The sequence below is a fragment of the Geotrypetes seraphini genome, chromosome 2 (assembly GCF_902459505.1).
Source record: "Geotrypetes seraphini chromosome 2, aGeoSer1.1, whole genome shotgun sequence".
NCBI classification, from domain to species: domain Eukaryota; kingdom Metazoa; phylum Chordata; class Amphibia; order Gymnophiona; family Dermophiidae; genus Geotrypetes; species Geotrypetes seraphini.
This window is the reverse complement of record NC_047085.1, coordinates 158,303,632-158,323,053: the sequence shown is the minus strand read 5'-3', so window position 1 is coordinate 158,323,053 and position 19,422 is coordinate 158,303,632. Positions and strand designations below refer to the sequence as shown.

General features: G+C 42.3%; 1 protein-coding gene across 4 annotated transcripts in view; it reads right to left on the bottom strand.

The window, feature by feature from the left end:
• Nucleotides 1-19,422, bottom strand: part of PSMG2 (proteasome assembly chaperone 2) — a 71,222-nt gene that overhangs the window by 32,417 nt on the left and 19,383 nt on the right. For all 4 annotated transcript variants that reach the window (XM_033934127.1, XM_033934126.1, XM_033934128.1 and 1 more), the window contains exons 2-3: nt 18,761-18,932; nt 7,074-7,132 (exon numbers count right to left, since the gene is read on the bottom strand). In XM_033934127.1, the coding sequence (XP_033790018.1) occupies nt 7,074-7,132; nt 18,761-18,869 (168 nt within the window). In that variant the 5' untranslated portion in view covers nt 18,870-18,932. The remainder of the gene's footprint in view (nt 1-7,073; nt 7,133-18,760; nt 18,933-19,422) is intronic.

The following is a 19,422-nucleotide window of genomic DNA, read 5'->3' as shown; positions in this document are numbered from 1 at the left end:
AATACTATTCAAGAGGATTATAGATGAAGATCATTCAAACCAGCACACTACTAACCTTATGCGTTGTTTATATATACACTTCCCAAACACTCCAAAAATGTTTCCTACATCTAAGACAGACTGGCCTCTCTAACTTCCAAAAGCATAAGAGCATGAAAAGCATTCCTCCAAAGTCAGTGTGATGGAGCAGTTGTCGATGTCCAACATTGTAGGAGATATCTCTTCCCCACAATACAAGCTTTGCTCAACAGCATGTGAGATCCTTTATAGTGATACACAAAATTTATGACCAGATCAAAAAGGCCCCAGGGGAAAAGGGAATAGTTCGCTGCAGCAGAGTCTCCAAGTAATGGTATATACCTCTCCAAAAATGCTGTGTCTTTGGACAGGACCATGATGCATAAGAAAACATCCTTTCTATTTAGCAGATTTAAGACAGAGCAGAAGGAACATAAGCTGCCCTACAAGCCTGTTGTTTAGAAAAATATGCTTTATATACAGTTCAATAATAACACTTTGCAATGCAATTTTTGTTCTTGAGCAGTAAGTAAAATTTCCTAATTGCTCATGCCTAAAAAGTATAGAAAATGTCTGTTATTTCCATAAAACTGCTTTTGTGACCAGGATAGTCAATTTTGCAATTTACATATTTAAAATGTGAAAACACCAAGGGCTCCTTTTACAAAGATATGCTAGGGCCTTAACGCATGCAATAGCGCGCGTTAAATTCCTGAGCGCGCTAGCCACTACCGCCTCCTTTTTAGGCAGTAGATTTTCAGCTATTGCGCGCTAATTTTATGTGTGCGCTAAAAACCCTAGCGCACCTTCGTAAAAGGAGCTCTAAATTTTCACCTTTTTATTCGTATAAAAAGTCATAAAAAAGCAATATATGAATCACAATTAATATGAATTTATATTGAAGTCAAAGATGACCACAGAAGATTTAAAAGTGAGTAGGGTTTTTTTTAATGAGATTTGCAATTATATTGTAAGTCACTTTCATGAATCAGCCCCCATATGTGGTCTCCCATCATGAACTCATAATATTGTTCTTGGTAGTGGCATTCGAAGTCCAGTTTATCCTGGTGTAAATGCTCACCTTGTTCCTCAGAGTATGCTCCCATAAGAACATAAGAATAGCCTTACTGAGTCAGACCAATGGTTCATCAAGCCCAGTAGCCCGTACTCACGGTGGCCAATCCAGGTCACTAATACCTGGCAAAACCCCAAATAGTAGCAACATTCCATGCTACTGATCCAGAGCAAGCAGTGGCTTCCCCCATGTTTATCCCAATAACAGACTATGGACTTTTCCTCCGGGAAATTGTCCAAACCTTTCTTAGAACTAGCTATGTTAACTGCTCTTACCACAACCTCTGACAACGCATTCCCAGAGCTTAACTATTCTCTGAGTGAAAAAATATTTCCTCCTATTGGTTTTAAAAGTATTTCCTTGTAACTTCATCGAGTGTCCCATAGTTCTTGTAATTTTTGACAGAGTAAAACAATCGATCTACTTGCATCAAGGACATGGACTTTGAGAGACATCCTACAGTCCATTTTACTGTAATTCTTCACCAGATTCTCAACCCACTTCATGTACTTTTCAGCCTTGTGATTGCCCAGGAAACCCTGACCAATAGGGACAAATCTGTTTCTAGTTGCTTTCTCCTTCCTAGTTAGCTTCTTATGAAATTCCTTGCACTCCAGAATCTTCTCACCTACGCAGAAGACATCTTCTTATTCATACAGCTGAAACCAGGCTGTCTGAATGTCTCAGATATAATATCAGCAGGAATAGACAACATTTCCAATTGGGCTAATAAACTTAAGCTAACCACCACCAAAACCAAAGTACTCTGGTTTTATATCACCCAGCAGTCAGTTCCCAACTCAATAATTTTACCTTGCGGAACTAACCTCATTGCACATAAAACATCTAAGATACCTGGGGTCATCCTTGACTCAATGTTTTCTTACAGACCCCAAATTTCTAACCTACTGAAGAAAACTATTTACAGCATTAAAAGTTTACAATTCATCAGACCCTTGTTTTACGAACATCACTTTGCCACCTTAGTTCAACTGATCATCCTATCTCAACTTGACAACTGCAATTCATTATACACAGGTCTAAGCACCAAACAACTACACAGATTACAACTTATTTAGAACACACCAATCAGACTGATCTTCAGGCTCAAGAAATTTGACACAGTTATGGAATATTGTCATAAATTGCATTAACCTCCCGTATTTCCTCAAATTATCCTGAATTACAATAATAATAATAACTTTATTCTTGTATACCACCCATCCACTAATGTACCGGAGGCACTAAGTCTTCTGTTCTCAGAGCTCCGCTTCACATCTACCAGATTATCCTGCACCGCCAAGATGATCCTCCCCTCACCATAAGAAATCAAGTACAAATGCATATTCAACTCTTTGTTCACCTACATCGCCATCAAAATTTGGAACAATCTGCCGCCAGACACAACAAAAGAACCCTATTACTTAAAATTCAGAAGAAAGATGAACACATTTCTACACCAAAAACTGCTGTAATCAATCACTCAAATATTACCTTGAAATGTGCATTCAGACCAAACTGAATATCTGTTCAATGCCGTTTAATCTATTTCTGCCTTGTATTGCTGACTGTACTATATAATTTGTTCTACCTTAAATAGCATGTAATTGCTAGCTACGGAGATTGTAAGGACCCTTTACATGTTAACTTTGTAAATCACCTTGAACCTATATAGGCACAGTGCAATCTACAAATTATAGATTAGATTCTTTATCTGTGGTCTGATGAAGACATCAACTTTGACTTTTGTCTCAGACAGAAGATGTCTTGAAAGCTGCCAACTCCTTATCTAGAGCTCTGACAAATTGTGTAATTAGGCCCAATTTGATATGCAGTCGTGGCATCAGCACCTTCTGGGGGTCCACAAGTGGTTCCCATTTGATGTTATTAATTCCCCCAGAGAACTCTGTCTGCTGTAGCCAGTCCTGCCTTTGGTCATGTGCTTTTGTGTCCTTGCTGTCACAAAGGCAGAGATAGCAAGGAAACTTGGTAAAAGCGCCTAGGAAACCCATTAGGAATGTCACCATTTTGAAGCCTCCAAGCCGTAATCATACTTCAAGGCACCTAATAAGGTCTTGGTACTGTTGTAATCCTCTTTGAGGTGCACTGAGTGAGGCACTGGGAGAGATAGGTACTTTTTCCCATTATAGAGCAGCATGGCTTTGATGTTCATGGATGAGCTGTCAATGAAGAGACGCCACTCTTTTGGGTTACAGGCGATTCCAATTGCCTCAAACAGACTGGTCACATTGTGGCAGAAATAGAGCCCATCTTTTTCACCTTCACCCATCATGCCAGATAAATAGTTGCTATGTGATTCGGACAACAACTTGTGTTCATAAGTTGAAACGGTCTCTTCTAATTGTTCATTAGACCATTTCAACTTATGAACACAAGTTGTTGTCCGAATCACATAGCAACTATTTCTCTGACATTTGAAGTTTTGCATTTCTCCTTTGGGTTCCTTGAAACAGACCCTCGAAACATGGTCCATGTCGGGACCTGCTAACACATCTTAAAGCTAAGTGGAGTGGTTTTTCCTCTTATTGCCATTGAGAACAAAGTTAATAATCAATAGAGCACCCAGCCTCACTCACTATTTCGCATATCAAAGTCATACACAGTGATGGGACGGTGGGTTCGGCTATAGGAGCCACGACTCTTGGTCAGATTACACAAATCTGAGTGTATGTGAAAAATTGCATTATTTTACATTTTCAACATTCATATTTAAGTTTCACTATTTGACTCGTATATTGAAATGTCTTGGTTATATTTTCGTCATTGATTTTGACCTCTCACTTCTGCATATTTTTGAGAGCATTCTCCTCACCTCTTATTATTTTTGACTTAGTGAGGGAAATGATAGCCATTTTCCATATTTTTGTGGCATAGGGCAATTAAGAAAGAACACTTAGGGAAATTCTATGAGATGCCTAACTTAATTAGTAAATTGGCTTCAATTATGAGTTTTAACAAGCTTATAATTGGAAAAAATAAAAATTAATTAGGAGATATAGGTATGATTCTACAAAAGACAGAAGCCTGATCATGGTGCCTAACACCAAAGTAGGCGTGTTTATAGGTCGAGAAAGACTTAGGAACCGCTAAAGGACTTAGGTGCCTATAACATAGGCCTTTAAAATCCTGGCCTATATTACAGGCACCTAAGTTTTTTAAGATAAGCACCACTAAGCATGATTCTGTAATGGGCGCCTAAGTGTAACTGCATTGCAATAGGTGCCTAACTTTAGGTGCCTATTTTTTTTAGTCGCCAATTACAGAATTCAGCCCTTATTACCTAGGAACAAAAAAAAAAAATAAATAAAATTTTGTTACATAGTGTAATAACATTCTGTAAAGCTGCACTAGTCACCAACACAGGTGTCTGCTTAAATACTGATAAAATATTTTGTGAGCTCGTTGAAACTCCCAGATCCAACTCCCATTTTCTGGCTAGGTCAACATAGTTTAGAGATGGAAGGAGATCTTCCAAATTTTTTGTCAGACTTGACAATGACATTGGATCTGGAGAGGTTGCATTAAAAAAACTCCAAACTTCCTATTTGCCCTTACAAAAAGAAAACCTCTAGTCCAATGGATCCAACGTAAAGGGCCAGATGCATATATGCAAATTTTTTAGTATCAGAAACCTAAATCTGTAGAAACAAGTATTCAAATGAGTGGAGTTTTCCATTGTCTGTGAGTAAATCATTGAAATAACACACACTTTTTTTGGCCCAACAATTAGAATCCAAACCCGGGCAAAATCCAAATTCCTCAAAATAGGAAGAAGGTAACTACATATAGCCTACAGCATCCGCAATGACAATAGTATGTGCCACACCCTCTGCAGTGAAGATAACACAGAATATCTTAAACGCACAGGGAGCTTATTAGTATCCGCATGTAAGAGATCAACCAAATGTACCAGGGAGCAAGATAAGTTGCAGAAAGGAACTCAGCGCTTTAGCTGTTGCTTCATCCCACAGCATCAGGTGACCTCCAGGCATAATATTTTAAATTTCTGCATAATTTATATGTAACTTTTTTTTTGTATAGAATTCACTCATTGTGGCTCAACTCCTCCCCAGGCCCAACATCCTCAACTCCTATCTTTTCCTTCCTAAATTCACTCTCTTGTTCATTGTTCTTGTTCATTGCTAACCGCCGTTCTTTCTCCTCACCTCTTCCATCTCTAGCTCTCAGCAAGACCCCAATCTGTCTCCATTTCATTTCCCCCAGCACAATCTCATCCTGCCTTCTCTTTCCCCTTCCCTACATGCACAAAACCTCTTTTTTTCTTTCTTCTTCTCAGGCAGATATCTCACATCACCTTCTTTCTGCACACCCTTACCCCCACCTCTACAGTACACTTGAAAGCTTACTCTGTCTACCCCAACCTCACTTAACTTCCCCAATCCTGCACGCTCACAAAGTACACTTCCACGCATCCCACCCCAGCACTGCCTTCCCCCCAGCACTTGCCACAGCCTAAATAGTCTCCCTTGCCTGAACACATTAAGCATGTTTCTTAAGTTTCTTATGATTCAGACTGAATGGGATTTGTATCCTTGTGATCTATGCTACCTTGAAGCAGAGCACATGAGTAATCGCTCATACACTTCACATAGTTGCTCACAAAAATACTGATCTGACCCAACTTTCAAACAAAACTAAAGTATAAAAAAATTATACTAAATTAAATCAGTTACCATATGTGTGAGGTTTTTTTTTTGTGCTTATACAGAAATGCATTGCTAATACTGGGATCAAAAATTGTTGGATTTTAGAACTTATTGCTTACTTGAAAAATCATTTGCATGCACCCGGCTATTCTTTGAGAGAGAGAATTGCTTGTGATTAATTTTAAATGCATATTATTAATTTAGGGGCACGCGTCCATTATATTCTATGGACGGGTTAGCGCAGGGGTAGGGAACTCCGGTCCTTGAGAGCCGTATTCCAGTCAGGTTTTCAGGATTTCCCCAATGAATATGCATTGAAAGCAGTGCATGAAAATAAATCTCATGCATATTCATTGGGGAAATCCTGAAAACCCGACTGGAATACGGCTCTCGAGGACCAGAGTTCTCTACCCCTGCGTCAGCGTTTAGCGCGTGCTAATATTTACCACGCGCTAAATAGGCTATCGCGCCTTAGTAAAAGAGGGGGGGTTAGTCTCCATTTATATCAGGGGTGTCCAACCTGTGCATGCGGCCCCGTGAAGTATTTTGTGCGGCCCCGGTCGAGGGCGATGCAGTGTTTTCCTCTGCTGCCCCTGGGTGTTTACCGTCTTGCCGGCTCCCTCCTCTGTCTTGCTGCAGCGTTTGCGCATACGTGCGGCCCCAGAAACACTTTTTTCGGCCAATGCGGTCCAGGGAAGCCAAAAGGTTGGACACCCCTGATTTATATGATTGCTTTTTAATATGATTTGTATGTTTGTAACTAATTTTAATGGTTATACTGCAGCTCTAACTCCTGATGCAGCCTTAGGATGAAATGTGGTCATGTCAGGTGCTTGATTTAATAAACTGCGTACTTCGACACTGGGTGATCTGCTTCTTGATGTGCTATTTTGCTTATCTGCCACTTGTGTGTTTGAAAACCAAAAGTTTTAACTATCTCTAGAATGAGAGCAAAAGCATGGCTGCCTTCTCTTGCACTGAATCAGTGGCAAGTGTATTGTTTTGTCTGCCAGCACGCCATCATTCTACACAATACAGGTGCCCTAGGACATCCAACTGCAAACCATCTCGCACTGCAGGAGACTGTACTGATTCCATTTTCAACCGCTCTGCTCATATGGATAACTCCAGTATTATAAATAAAAAAAAAATATAGCCCACTATGGAAAAGCATTAATATCTGTCCAATGGATAGTTTACTGGGACTATTTTACAGAGGTCTGCCATGTGTCCAACTTGAACTGATAACTCAGGAGGGACAGGGATAGAGTATTCCTATGTATTGTGCCTACCTTTATAAAAGGTGACCTGATCTGGACAACTGTCAGCTTCCTCGCAGCCAAGGAATACACTAGAAGAAAAAGAGAAGTGAAAAGAATAAGTTGAGTTAACAAAACGTTGGTCACATTGATTGAGAGACAGAAGTGAACTCTCTCCTAACTGTTGGCTTCCAAACTGCCCCTGTGGACAGAGATATACAGGATGAGGCAAAAAAATTAAAAAAACAACAACACAAAATCCCCTAGTTTTTTGCTATTTTCTCATCAACTGCTAGGTGGCGCAGTGGTCAAAGCTACAGCTTCAGCACCCTGAGTTTGTGGGTTCAAAACCATACTGCTCCTTGTGACCCTGGGCAAGTCACTTAATCCCCCCATTGCCCCAGGTACATTAGATAAATTGTGATCCCACCAGGACAGACAGGGAAACATGCTTGAGTACCTGAATAAATTCATGTAAACCGTTCCGAGCTCCCCTGGGAGAATGGTATAGAAAATTGAATGAATAAATAAATAAATATCTACAATTATCTTCCACATGGAACGGCATTATCTTTAAACATGGCAAAGTTACAACTTTTTAGCATGATCACTTGGCAATTTGTGCATGTTCAAAAATGTTTGCTGTAAACTATCATTATTTGAAAAAACAAAACCCCCAAACAGGGTATTAACTTACTGTTAATGACATCACAGTGACATAGGCCTAGATTCACTAAACTCACCAGTCCGGATCGTTGTTAGGCGAGTTCTGCCAGGTGACCAATTTACTACAGAGTCCTCATGCAAATTATCTGATCGGACACCCCCCCCACCTTAATCCCACAGATCGCTGCACAGCGATCGCGACGCATGCGCAGACCATCCTGGTTGGCTGTAGATGCGCATGCATTTGCTCTCCGCACAAGCGAGGTCAAAACAAAGGGGGAGGGGTGGCTGCAGTTTACTCGCTGGCCCCACGAGTGGACATTTCAGGAATCATTTCAGTTTGTGCAGCCAGAATGGAACAGAACACGTTTTGCAGCCAGAACACGGAACAGCCCCGATTTAAACCTGCGGGTTAAAACCACAGGCTCGCACTGTACTTTTTGCACAATATATAAAAAGGGAGATGCATATGTACAGTTTTATTTTTTTTATTTTGATGGTTTTATTTTTTATTTTGATACTGGGATTTCAGGGCGGCAGAGAACAGGAGAGTCGGCAAGGACAGTAGCGACTGGTCCTCAGCAGTCGTTTCATTTCGGATTGGCAAACCCAATCAGTGTTTCTTCTTCTGCTTAGTGAATCGCTGCCTTCCTACTTATGCATGTCATTTCTCCTCATTTGCATGGGCGGATCGGGTGGGAGATTGATTGGCCAGAAGGTTTGTGAATCGGGTCCGGGAACGCTCGCAAAACTGGTCGGGACATGATCGGTGAGTTTAGTGAATCTAGCCCAAAAACTTTTGTCTAGGGAGCAATGTTGGAGGCCCATCACAAACTACACTAAAGCCGCAAACAATTGTTCATCTCAAGAACCCGCTGTAGATGATCTGGGACAACGTGCTACAGGGACCGATCAACATGGCTGTTAAGAACTTCCCTAAGTGACTGAAGGCCTTTGTTAAAGCTAGGTTTGGACACTTTGAGCATTTACAGTGACTGCAAAACTGACACACTATTAACTGTATCATTTGAATTATGTTTTCTGTGTTTTAGCTCAAACATTTTTAAAGGACAAAAATTGCTAGATAGTAACACAAAAATGTCAGTAACATCGACATAGCTTAAGATAATTAAATGTTGTTTAATAGTAATATGCAAGTATGATGACTAAATAAGTATGTAAAAATTTCTCATTGAAATTCAAAGTGTTGCTGATAAAACCGCAAAAAAAACAAAAACTGTAGAGAGATACTCCCTTTTGTCTCACCCTGTACACATGAATCTAACTTGCCTTGATCTTGGATTTGGAAATTGCAAGTAATAAATCAGAAATTTAAATCCAAACAGCCAAATGAGAAAGCTGCTCATAACCTTGTAAAAGCAGAAATCTATTCTGACTTGACAAACCCCCAAAATGCAGATTACCTCCAGCCTTGGAAGAACTAAAAATAGTAGCGAAGAGAATGCAGATGACTGAACATGTGAATCATGAGGAAGCAAAAGAATGAACATAAGATGCAATAAGCTGACAGAGAAACTGGAAAGGGACACTATGACGGAGGTATAGGCCCGACTCACTTCCAAGAACAAGGAGGAAACACGTACAAAGGAAACTGGAAACAGGAGCAGATTCAGTGAACAAAAGCCATGAGGCTGATTCACTGAGGCTTTTCTCACTTTCTGTGTCTATGATGAATAAGACTGTGTATGCAGCGTCTCTATAAACAATGGACAGCCCCATGGGAAAGCAGTCAGATTCCTCACATTTACTGGTAGGAAATGTATGCATTAACGGCACATACAGTGTAACATGGCTCTGTAACCATTAATTGGGTAATTTTAGAAGGCGATGCATAGTTAAACTCTTTCCAGGCACCTTACTGGAAACCAATTTTATAGAGATAAGGGTGCCTACTTAACTTTATAAAATACAGCCCAAGATGCAGAAATCACACATGAGCAGGTTGGGACAAAACCTCGGGGTTACTAAATCTACATTTGGGATCATGACATGGGTGAATCCTCCACAGGACATCATTAATCCATGCCACCAGGGTAGGATTGGGGTGGGGGGTGTCATGAATGGGGTTAATAAGCACTGATCTACATGCATATGTGTCCACGTTAGACAAAAATGGATAAAATTCATCTACGAACTAGAAAGTGGTTGGTATGGCCTTGATTCTATAAAGATGCTTACAGGGGAATCACATGATGCAGTGAGGATGTGTTTCCTTGCTGCTCTTGGGACCCTGCACTGACTTTGTTTATTTTTTAGTTTAGAACCTCATAATTTTCAGCGACAATGTTGACACTAAACTGTTCAAAGTTGTTAAAACGCATACGGATTGTGAAAAATTGCAGGCACACCTTAGGAAATTGGAGGACTGGGCGTCCAAATGGCAGATGAAATTTAATGTGGACAAATGTAAAGTAATGCACATTGGGAAGAATAACCCAAATCACAGTTACCAGATGCTAGGGTCCACCTTGGGGGTTAGCATCCAAGAAAATCTGGATGTCATTGTAGACAATACGATGAAACCTTCGCCCAATGTGTGGCGGTGGACAAAAAAAGCAAACAGGATGCTAGGAATTATTTAAAAAGGCAAGGTTAACAGGTTAAGATCTGAAAATACAATGAAATTGAGTATGGAGGGCCAGATGTCTATTGTGCATGTCAGGGTTGGAGCATCAATGATGTCTGTCGCCAGTGTGAAACTTTGGAATGCCCTGCCTGGCATTCTGCACTTCTGTGCGGGGAAAATCAATTTTAAGAAAATGTTAACGCAGCTTTTTGTCAATGCCTACCTATGCTAATATTTCAGTAATCTCTTCAGTTTTAAGATACAGTGTTATAGAATATTTTTGCCTTGAATTTATTATTAAATGCTTTTCTGCATCTTAATTGTTGAAATTATGATTTGATAAGGTTTCTATTGATTTATGATCTGATAAGATTTGCTTTTGATATTGAATTATTTTTCTCTGGAGGGATGGGAAATTTTTGTTTGTTTATTGTTTGTATCATATGTTTAGCGACTAAAGGGCGACTAGGATAATATGTATGCAACCAATGTGTAAACCGTATAGTTTTATGCGGTATATAAATTGTTAAATAAATAATGCCCCTGTATCACTCCATGGTGCGACCTCACCTGGAATATTGCGTTCAATTCTGGTCTCCTTATCTCAAGAAAGATATAGTGGCACTAGAAAAGGTTTAAAGAAGAGCGACCAAGATGATAGAGGGGATGGAATTCCTCTTGTATGAGGAAAGACTAAAAAGGTTAGAGCTCTTCAGCTTGGAAAAGAGACGGCTGAGGGGAGATATGATTGAAGTCTACAAAATCTTGAGTGGAGTAGAACAGGTACAAGTGGATCGATTTTTCACTCTGTCAAAAATTACAAAGACTAGGGGACACTTGATGAGGTTACAGGGAAATACTTTTAAAACTAATAGGAGGACATATTTTTTCACTCATGCTTGCCCTGGATCGGTAGCATAGAATGTTGCTACTCCTTGGATTTTGGCCAGGTATTAGGGACCTGGATTGGCCACTATGAGAATGGGCTACTGGGCTTGATGAACCATTGGTCTGACTCAGAAAGGCTATTCTTATGTTGCATTGCTAAGACTAGTATATGGACAGATATACAGTATATCCAAAATCAGGTGGTGCTATGGCCAGCAAAAGCACAAAAAAGGAGAAGGACAAACCTGAGGGCCAGATGAGAAAATGGCAGACCAGGCCTTGGTGCCTTTGGAATTTACAGAAGGGCAGCTTCAACAGCTAACCTCAGTGGTTCAGCGAGCACGCGATCCACAAATGGAGTGATTGTCTGGTCAAATTACTCATCTGGAAGAGTTGCTCATGGAGATGGCTGGTAGAACAGGGGAGCTAGAAACCAGTGTCCTCGGTGGAAGATTCCACTCATATGGTCTTAGCGAGAATAGAGCATTTGGAGGCACAGTTTGGAGACTATGCAGCTAAATTTGATGACCTGGAAAACAGATCTAGGAGGGGTCCTTCCACCTGATTGGCCTCCCAGAGCAATTGGCAGAACACAAGCTGGGATCTCTATTAGAGCAGTGGCTCATTAAAAAAACCCAAAAAACTTTCCCTGCAGATGGCATGGCTCTCTTCTGCCTAGAAAGGGCGTATCGGGTGGGTTAGCAAGGCGAAGACTGGTAGAGGCCTCAAATTGTCATAAAAATACACAACTATGTCCACAAAGTAGACTGTTGCAGTCATACTGACTGAAAAAGGAGTCTTTATCCTAAGATGGTAACTCACTGAAAATCTTTCAAGATAATTCGCCAACATTACAGGAGCACTGACCACAGTTTCATCCATTGTGTGCAGCTCTTGATGAGAAAAAGCAATTTTTTTTCCTTTATCCGGCGATTCTCAAGATCTAAGCCAATGGAGTATGGAAAGTTTTTGATTCAGTAGGAGATGCCAAAACCTAAGTGCAACAGTTAACAGAACCGGAGATCTGATGGACGATTGGTTGTAAAAGTTTGTTTATTTATTTATTTACTAGTCTTTAAGCCCGTTACATTAACGGGTGCTAGAATAGATGTGTCTGTCTGTCTGTGTTTCTTTATCTCTCTCTCCTTGGCCGCTGTCTGTATCCTTCTGTCTCCCCCCTCCCCCTGAGCAAAGCTGTCTGCCCCCAGCACCCACCTCCCCCCCAAATGTCTCTCCATGGCCCTCTTCTGTCTTCCCCCCAGAGCAAAGCTGTCTGTCCCCAGCACACCTCCCCCCAAAGCAGCCTCCTTTCCCTATCTCTCCATGGCCCCTTCTGTCTCCCCCCAGCACACCCCTCCCCCCAAAGCAGCCCCCTTTCCCTCTCCCTGTCTCTCCATGGCCCCTTCTGTCTTCCCCCCCAGAGCAAAGCTGTTTGCCCCAAGCACACCCCTCGCCCCAAAGCAGCCCCCTTTCCCTCTCCCGCTGACTCTCTCTCTGGCCCCCTTTCTTTGTCTGTCTTTCTGTCCCTCTCCCTGCCCCTGTGTCTTTCTTTCTTTCTGTTTCCCTCCCTCCCACTGTCTGTCTGTCATTTTTCCCCATTTCCCTGTGCAGAAGCATTTCCATCCCACTTCCCTATGCAGCAGCAACAGCATTTCCCTCCTACCTCCCCCTTTCCTGTGCAGAAGCAGTAGCAGCATTTTCCCCCACCCCCCTTTCCCTTCTCTTACCTGCTCCGTTCGGCCCCTCCCCCTTCTTTTACTGCTGTTGTCCTGCTCGATCTGGCCTGCTCCTGACCCTCCCACCGCTGACAAACCTTGGGGCTCCAGCCGCGTAGGCAGCACTTTAAACACGCTGCTTCGCGGCCTTCTACTGCCGATTTCCTCTGCCGCATCTGTCTCCAATGATGTCATCAGAGACGCGGCAGAGGAAATCGGCAGTAGAAGGGCGTGAAGCAGTGTGTTTATAGTGCTGCCTATGCCGCTGGAGCCGGGAGGTTTGTGGAGGGTCAACGGCCGGAGCGGGGCTACTGTCCACCACTCAGTTGCTGCCATTGGTGCTGCCTAAGCTGCTGGAGCCGGGAGGTTTGGAGAGAGCACAGTCGCACGCAAGCGCCTCCAGCCCCTGCAAGGGAGTTCCAAATTCTTGCTACTTGACAACCCAAAGTCTGTGACCAATAGGTTTTATATTGAACTCTGTTTGGGTTGAGAATGCTTACTAATAATTATTGTCTAGGTACTCTATGAGCATGTAAATGATTTTTTTTTCCTCCCATTAGTCACCACAAATGCACTACAGATTCTACACAGTATTCTCTTCCCACAAAGGCAGCAACAAAAAGCAGATCAATCCTGCATCATAGCAATGAAGAAAGTCTACCACAGGAAAAATTAAAATAATAAAAAGCATGACATGGTCATTTTTTGCCCTCCTAAGGGCTGAGTCAGGTGCAAGATAAGCAACCAAGAGATGTATTTCAAAGGTGCCAACTATTCAGCCCAAAGCAGCTTTCAACATAGCAAACCAACTTGTGGTTGTGGTGAATAAACTTCTGGTAATGGACATTCACTGCTCTGCTGTTTCTTGATGAAGGATATCTTGTATTGATCTGCCTTTTGTTGCTTCCAGTTTGGATCTAAGAACATAAGCAATGCCTCCGCTGGGTCAGACCTGAGGTCCATTGTGCCCAGCAGTCCGATCACGCGGCGGCCCAACAGGTCCAGGACCTGTGCAGTAATCCTCTATCTATACCCCTCTAACCCCTTTTCCAGCAGGAAATTGTTCAATCCTTTCTTGAACCCCAGTACCGTACTCTACCCTATTACGCCCTCTGGAAGCACATTCCAGGTGTCTACCACACGTTGGGTAAAGAAGAACTTCCTAGCATTCGTTTTGAATCTGTCCCCTTTCAACTTCAATCTTGAAGATTATTTGCTTGGCTGCTTCTTGGCTACTTTTCCAAGCAGAAATCTTCATTTTCACTGCTTCAGTATATGGAACAGGAAAGGAAAATGGTTGCCTAGCCAAAGACAAGTGGGATAAACAGCAGTCCATGTAGTCCCATGGATAGGAGGTAGCAGCATCAGGTTTGACTTACACAGGCTGAAAGACAGAAGGGAGCAGACTTGATTCTCACAGGGTGGAAGACAAGGGATCAGCTGTAGCTGTGTTTAATATGCATGGGCCTGAAGAAAGTAAAGGAGTCCAGTGAAGCCCCATAGATAGACAGTGAGCTAGCGGTTGGGTGGGGAAAGAAGATAAAGCTTGAGGTCCTACTGGGAGATGGGGGTGAAATGGAAGTAAGCTAGGGGACTGAGTTTAAAAGTAGGAAAGATCAAACATGGAAAGAGGTTCACGTTAAAGTGAGGGAGAGGATGAGATGGAGACAGCAGGTGTTTAAACTAGGTGAGGGGCCAGACCTTATGATAGGCAAACTGTAGAAAAATGGTAATTTGGGCATTTTTCAACATTTTCTGTTCTAAATTATAAACTATTACATTATGTTATATGAATAAATCAAGAATGTAGATTCTAAGATACTGTGCACTTATATATACTGCTTTTAAATATCAGCAGCAGTGGAGATCAACTGCTTTTACACCTAAGCAGCAACGAGACCAGCCACAACCACCGAGAGCACACAGACCCGATCCTACCAAGAGTGTGAACTCTTCCCCCCATGCAATCCGCTAAGAAGATCGACTGTCGGCTCCGGGCGGCTTTCCCGCAGAGGAGAGAATCCTGCATTCACCGTGGGCCTCATCTGGGGCAGCCTCCTTGGAGCGGCTGGGGCACGGGCAGTGTGTCTGGGAGGGAATGCATGGATGGGAGAACATCTCAGGGGAGGAGACATAGGCATCCTGGGACTGTCGGCCAAGTCTCTTCCCTGAAGAAGCCCTTTCTGGAAACGTCAATCGCTCCTCCTAAACTTACTTGCTCCACTTCATCACTGACGCTAACCCATTCTGCTTCTATTCCTTTCTCTCCTCTCTTCTACCTTCCAAGTATTTAGATCAATGCTGTCTTGTTATTTTATTTTTCCTCTAACTCTACTTGTCACTTCTCTATTACCCTCCAGGTACTTTAGTTAGATTGTGAGCCTTCGGGACAGTAAGGGAATTTTTCAAGTACCTTTCTTATTTCTAATCTTAATGTATATTTTCTGTAAACCGCTTAGAACCTAACGGATGTAGCGGTATATAAGAAATAAATTACATTACATTACATTACATTATATACTGTGCTCCTATTGCCATCTAGTGGCCAAGAAATATTGCAGGTTTTGTGGCTACAGTAATCCCATTCAATGTGAAATTCCATTCCTCTGAAGACAGGGGGAACTCACCAGTCACAAGTGGGTGCTGTCACCATGATCCAATGTTTTCTAGAGCTTTCTGCAGTGTTGGTAGAATATTTTTCAGCATCATGCCTCCAAACCTTTCAATTGATCATAGAAATCTCACAATGCTTTTTGTTTCTGTCACATAAAAACTGTGATTGTTGTGAATAGAATGCTCTGAATGGGCAGCAGATTGTGTACCCTTCACTTATGTCCAAACAAGTTTGAGCTTGTAAGGGCACATCAAGGCTGTGGCTGCATCAGTGGTAAAGCTAAGGTCACGCTTATCAGAAGAGATATCCAAAGCTGTGACACTTTCATATCCCACACTTATTATTTCAACAATCATTCTTAATGGCATTATAAATTTAGGAAGTCTATTTGCCATTGTCTCTCACTGAGTTAGAGCCCAATTCCAGCACCCCAAGGCCCACTTTTACAATTCAGAGATGTCTTTGTTAAACAAAAGAAGGATAAGCAAGAAAATTATTTTTAGCCAACAAAACCCTTATTTTTTTGTACTAATTAGACATCAGCCCAAACATATGATCTTATTGAGGACATCTCTTTTATTTTTATGTAAGGCAGCTTTTAGTTAAGTTGTCCCATTTGTGTGACTGGTGTCCTCGGAGAAAGCGAGTACTCTTCTCAGACAATGGAAATTATGGAATCAGCAGCCACATATTCCTTCCCCTATTCTCTTCTGGCATTCAGCTTTCTGGGCTAAATACTAAATCTGGAGCATGCAGTAAAGCTGAAGCAGCTCCAATGTATTTTATCACTACTTCAGAGAAGGCTCTAAAAAATCCAAGGCAACACATAGAGTGATGGCATCACCCTCTGTGCAACTGGAAGGAGTGGCCTAGTGATCAGGCCTGAAGTTGTGAGTTCAAGCCCCACGCTGCTCCTTGTGACCCTGGGCAAATCATTTAATCCTCTATTTCCCCAGGTACGTTAGCCCACTGGGACAGATAGAGAACAATGATTGAGTACCTGAATATAAACCTCTTAGATAACCTCCATTGATAGGTGGTACATAAATAATAATAATAATAAATACATAAATAAATATTTTCAGTGGAAAAAAACATATACTGGTACTCTTCCTTCCTCACACAAAGTACATCAAATGAGCTGGAAATTCAGCAAAGGTTTTTGGTGCATGCAATGCATAGGAAAAATCTCTCAGTTAAATTGCTCTACCACACAAGGCCCAGGCAGAAAACAGTTCAGTGTGTTACCATGTTTTATAAGAAACACCCTAAATTTAGAGGAGGAAAACAAAAAAACCCCCAACATTCTGAACCAAATTCTCCCTGCCAGGCTCTGCATGCAATCCCACACTCCTTGCCAGGCTCTGCACCCTGTCCCCCCTCCCTGCCAGGCTTGTACCCAGTCCTCCCCTCTGGTGGTCTAGTGGTAGGCAGGGACAGGGCACATATGTTAAGGCAGATGGCTTTTTAAAATATGCAATGTCACCTCAGTAACAATTATAGAAAAATAGACGAATATAGTGCAAAATATAGACAGCAGATATAAATTCTCAAAACTAAACTAAACTAAGCCTTAGGTTTATATACCGCATCTTCTCCACTGAAGTGGAGCTCGACACGGTTTAGAGTTTAAAAAAATATGGGAAGAGAGAAGAGAAAGAGTTTACAAAGCATAAAAAGAGGGGATGTATCAGGAGAAGAGATTATTATTGTTTTCGGAATAGTTGGAGGGAGTCCAGGTTCCGCAGCGGGACAGTGAGGTCGTTCCAGAGGCCGGTGATTTTGGAGAGGAGGGATCTACCCAGTTTACCTGCGTGGAGGATGCCGTGTAGAGAGGGGAAGGATAGTTTATGTCTGTGGGCAGATCTGGTGGTAGTTGGTGTCGGGGCGAGGAAGGATAGAGGGATTAGGAGCGGAAGGATGCCGTGAATGATCTTGAAAGCCAGGCAGGAGCATTTGAAATGAATTCTGGAAAGTACTGGGAGCCAGTGAAGATTGGTAAGTAGAGGGGAGACGTGGTCATATTTGCGTTTAGCAAAAATCAGCTTAGCCGCAGTGTTCTGGATAAGCTGGAGTCTGCGAAGACTTTTTTTCGTTAGGCCTAAGTAGATGGCGTTACACTAATCGAGTTTGGATAGGATGATGGATTGTACAAGGACGGTGAAATGCTTTTGGTGAAAATAGGATCTAACTTTCCTCAGCATGTGGAGGTTGAAAAAACAAGATTTTGCCAGGGAATTCAGGTGATCGTTGAGGGAAAGGGAGGAGTCGATAGTGATGCCAAGGACCTTGCTTGAGAACTCAAGGTGTAGAGCAGGGCCTGTGGGTAGGGTGAAGAGGGCGGGCAGGTGAGCTAATTTTGGGCCGAGCCAGAGTAATTTTGTTTTTGATTCATTTAATTTCATCTGTACTGAGAGGGACCAGGCATGAAGTCTCATTATGCATGATGTGATGTTCTCTTGGAGGTTTGTAAGGTTTGGATCTGTTTCGAGGAGGATGAGGATATTGTCTGCATATGTGTAAATTGTTTCAAGGGGGGATAGTTTAAGGAGCTTCAGGGAGGTCATATATATGTTGAAGAGAATAGGGGATAGGGGAGAGCCCTGTGGAACACTACAGGATGGTGTCCGTGAAGCGGATTTGGAGCCGTTTGTGTTGACAATGTAGGAACGATCGCGAAGGAAGTTTGAGAACCACTTTAGGACAGAAGAGTCTATCCCAATCTCGGAAAGTTGGTAGATTAGTATGTCGTGATGCACAACGTCGAAAGCCGCGGAGAGATCAAACTGTAGGAGAACAGCAAATTTGTTTCGGGCGTGTAGTTGTTGCACCTTTGAGATTAGGGAAACTAGAAGGGACTCGGTGCTGAAATTAGGCCTAAATCCGTATTGATAGTGTTGGAGAATGGAGAATCTCTTTAGGTAAGAGGAGAGCTGAGTGGCGACTATGGTCTCTAGAAGTTTTGTTAAAAGAGGGATGTTTGCTATGGGGCGATAGTTCGATGGTGAGGAAGGGTCAAGATCGGGTTTTTTCAGAAGAGGGGATAAGGCAATGTGTCCCATTTCGGTGGAGAACAGGCCCGATAGTAAGACTTTGTTTATGAGGTTAGTAAGGGAAGAGATGGCCTGTGTAGGGATTTTGATCACTAAATTGACACCAAGCTGATGAGAACTGCTGCAATACACCTTTATGAAATCATTACAAGAAGATGAGAATACTGATAAAACCCCGAGGCTGCATACAGACATACCTTCTGCATTTATACTCAGCTCTTGTGTGTTTTCTTCACTCGTTGCATATGGATTATTTCCAACCATAGATACCAAGCAACCAGTGTAGATGTAACCAACCTTAGTCATGTCCAGTGTGGAAATAATGAGATCTGCTGCAAGCTGACCGACATTCCCCACAGATACAGCTGGCTGAAATCAGACAAATGCATGATACTTTTAAGCTAACTATCCAAACATTAATGTCTTCCTGTACAATTATATTTAAAGCAGTGGTGCTTCTACTGGCAGCAGAATTCAAATCTAGTATCCATAAAATGGAAGATTAGGTTTTTACCTTTGCTAATCTTCTTGCATGTAAACAGGAATATCAGTCTTGATCAGCGGGTATTTATCCCCCCCCCTGAAAAAAAGGCAGGAGGGATGCCCACTCCCTCCTGCCATGAAGGCACTCACTTCCCCTCCAGGCCCCCCTACCCCTTACCTTAAAGTTGGGAGCAGGAGGTACTCAAAACACCTCCTGCTCCTCCCTCGACAATGACACTGAGCCTTAGGCCCTCTCCTCAGTGCATCATGTGATGCACGGGGAGGGGCCTAAGGCCCTGATTGCCTCAGGCCCCTCCCTTGGCCAATCAGGAACTTCCTTAGACTCTTTCCTCGACGACACTGGGCCTTAGGCTCC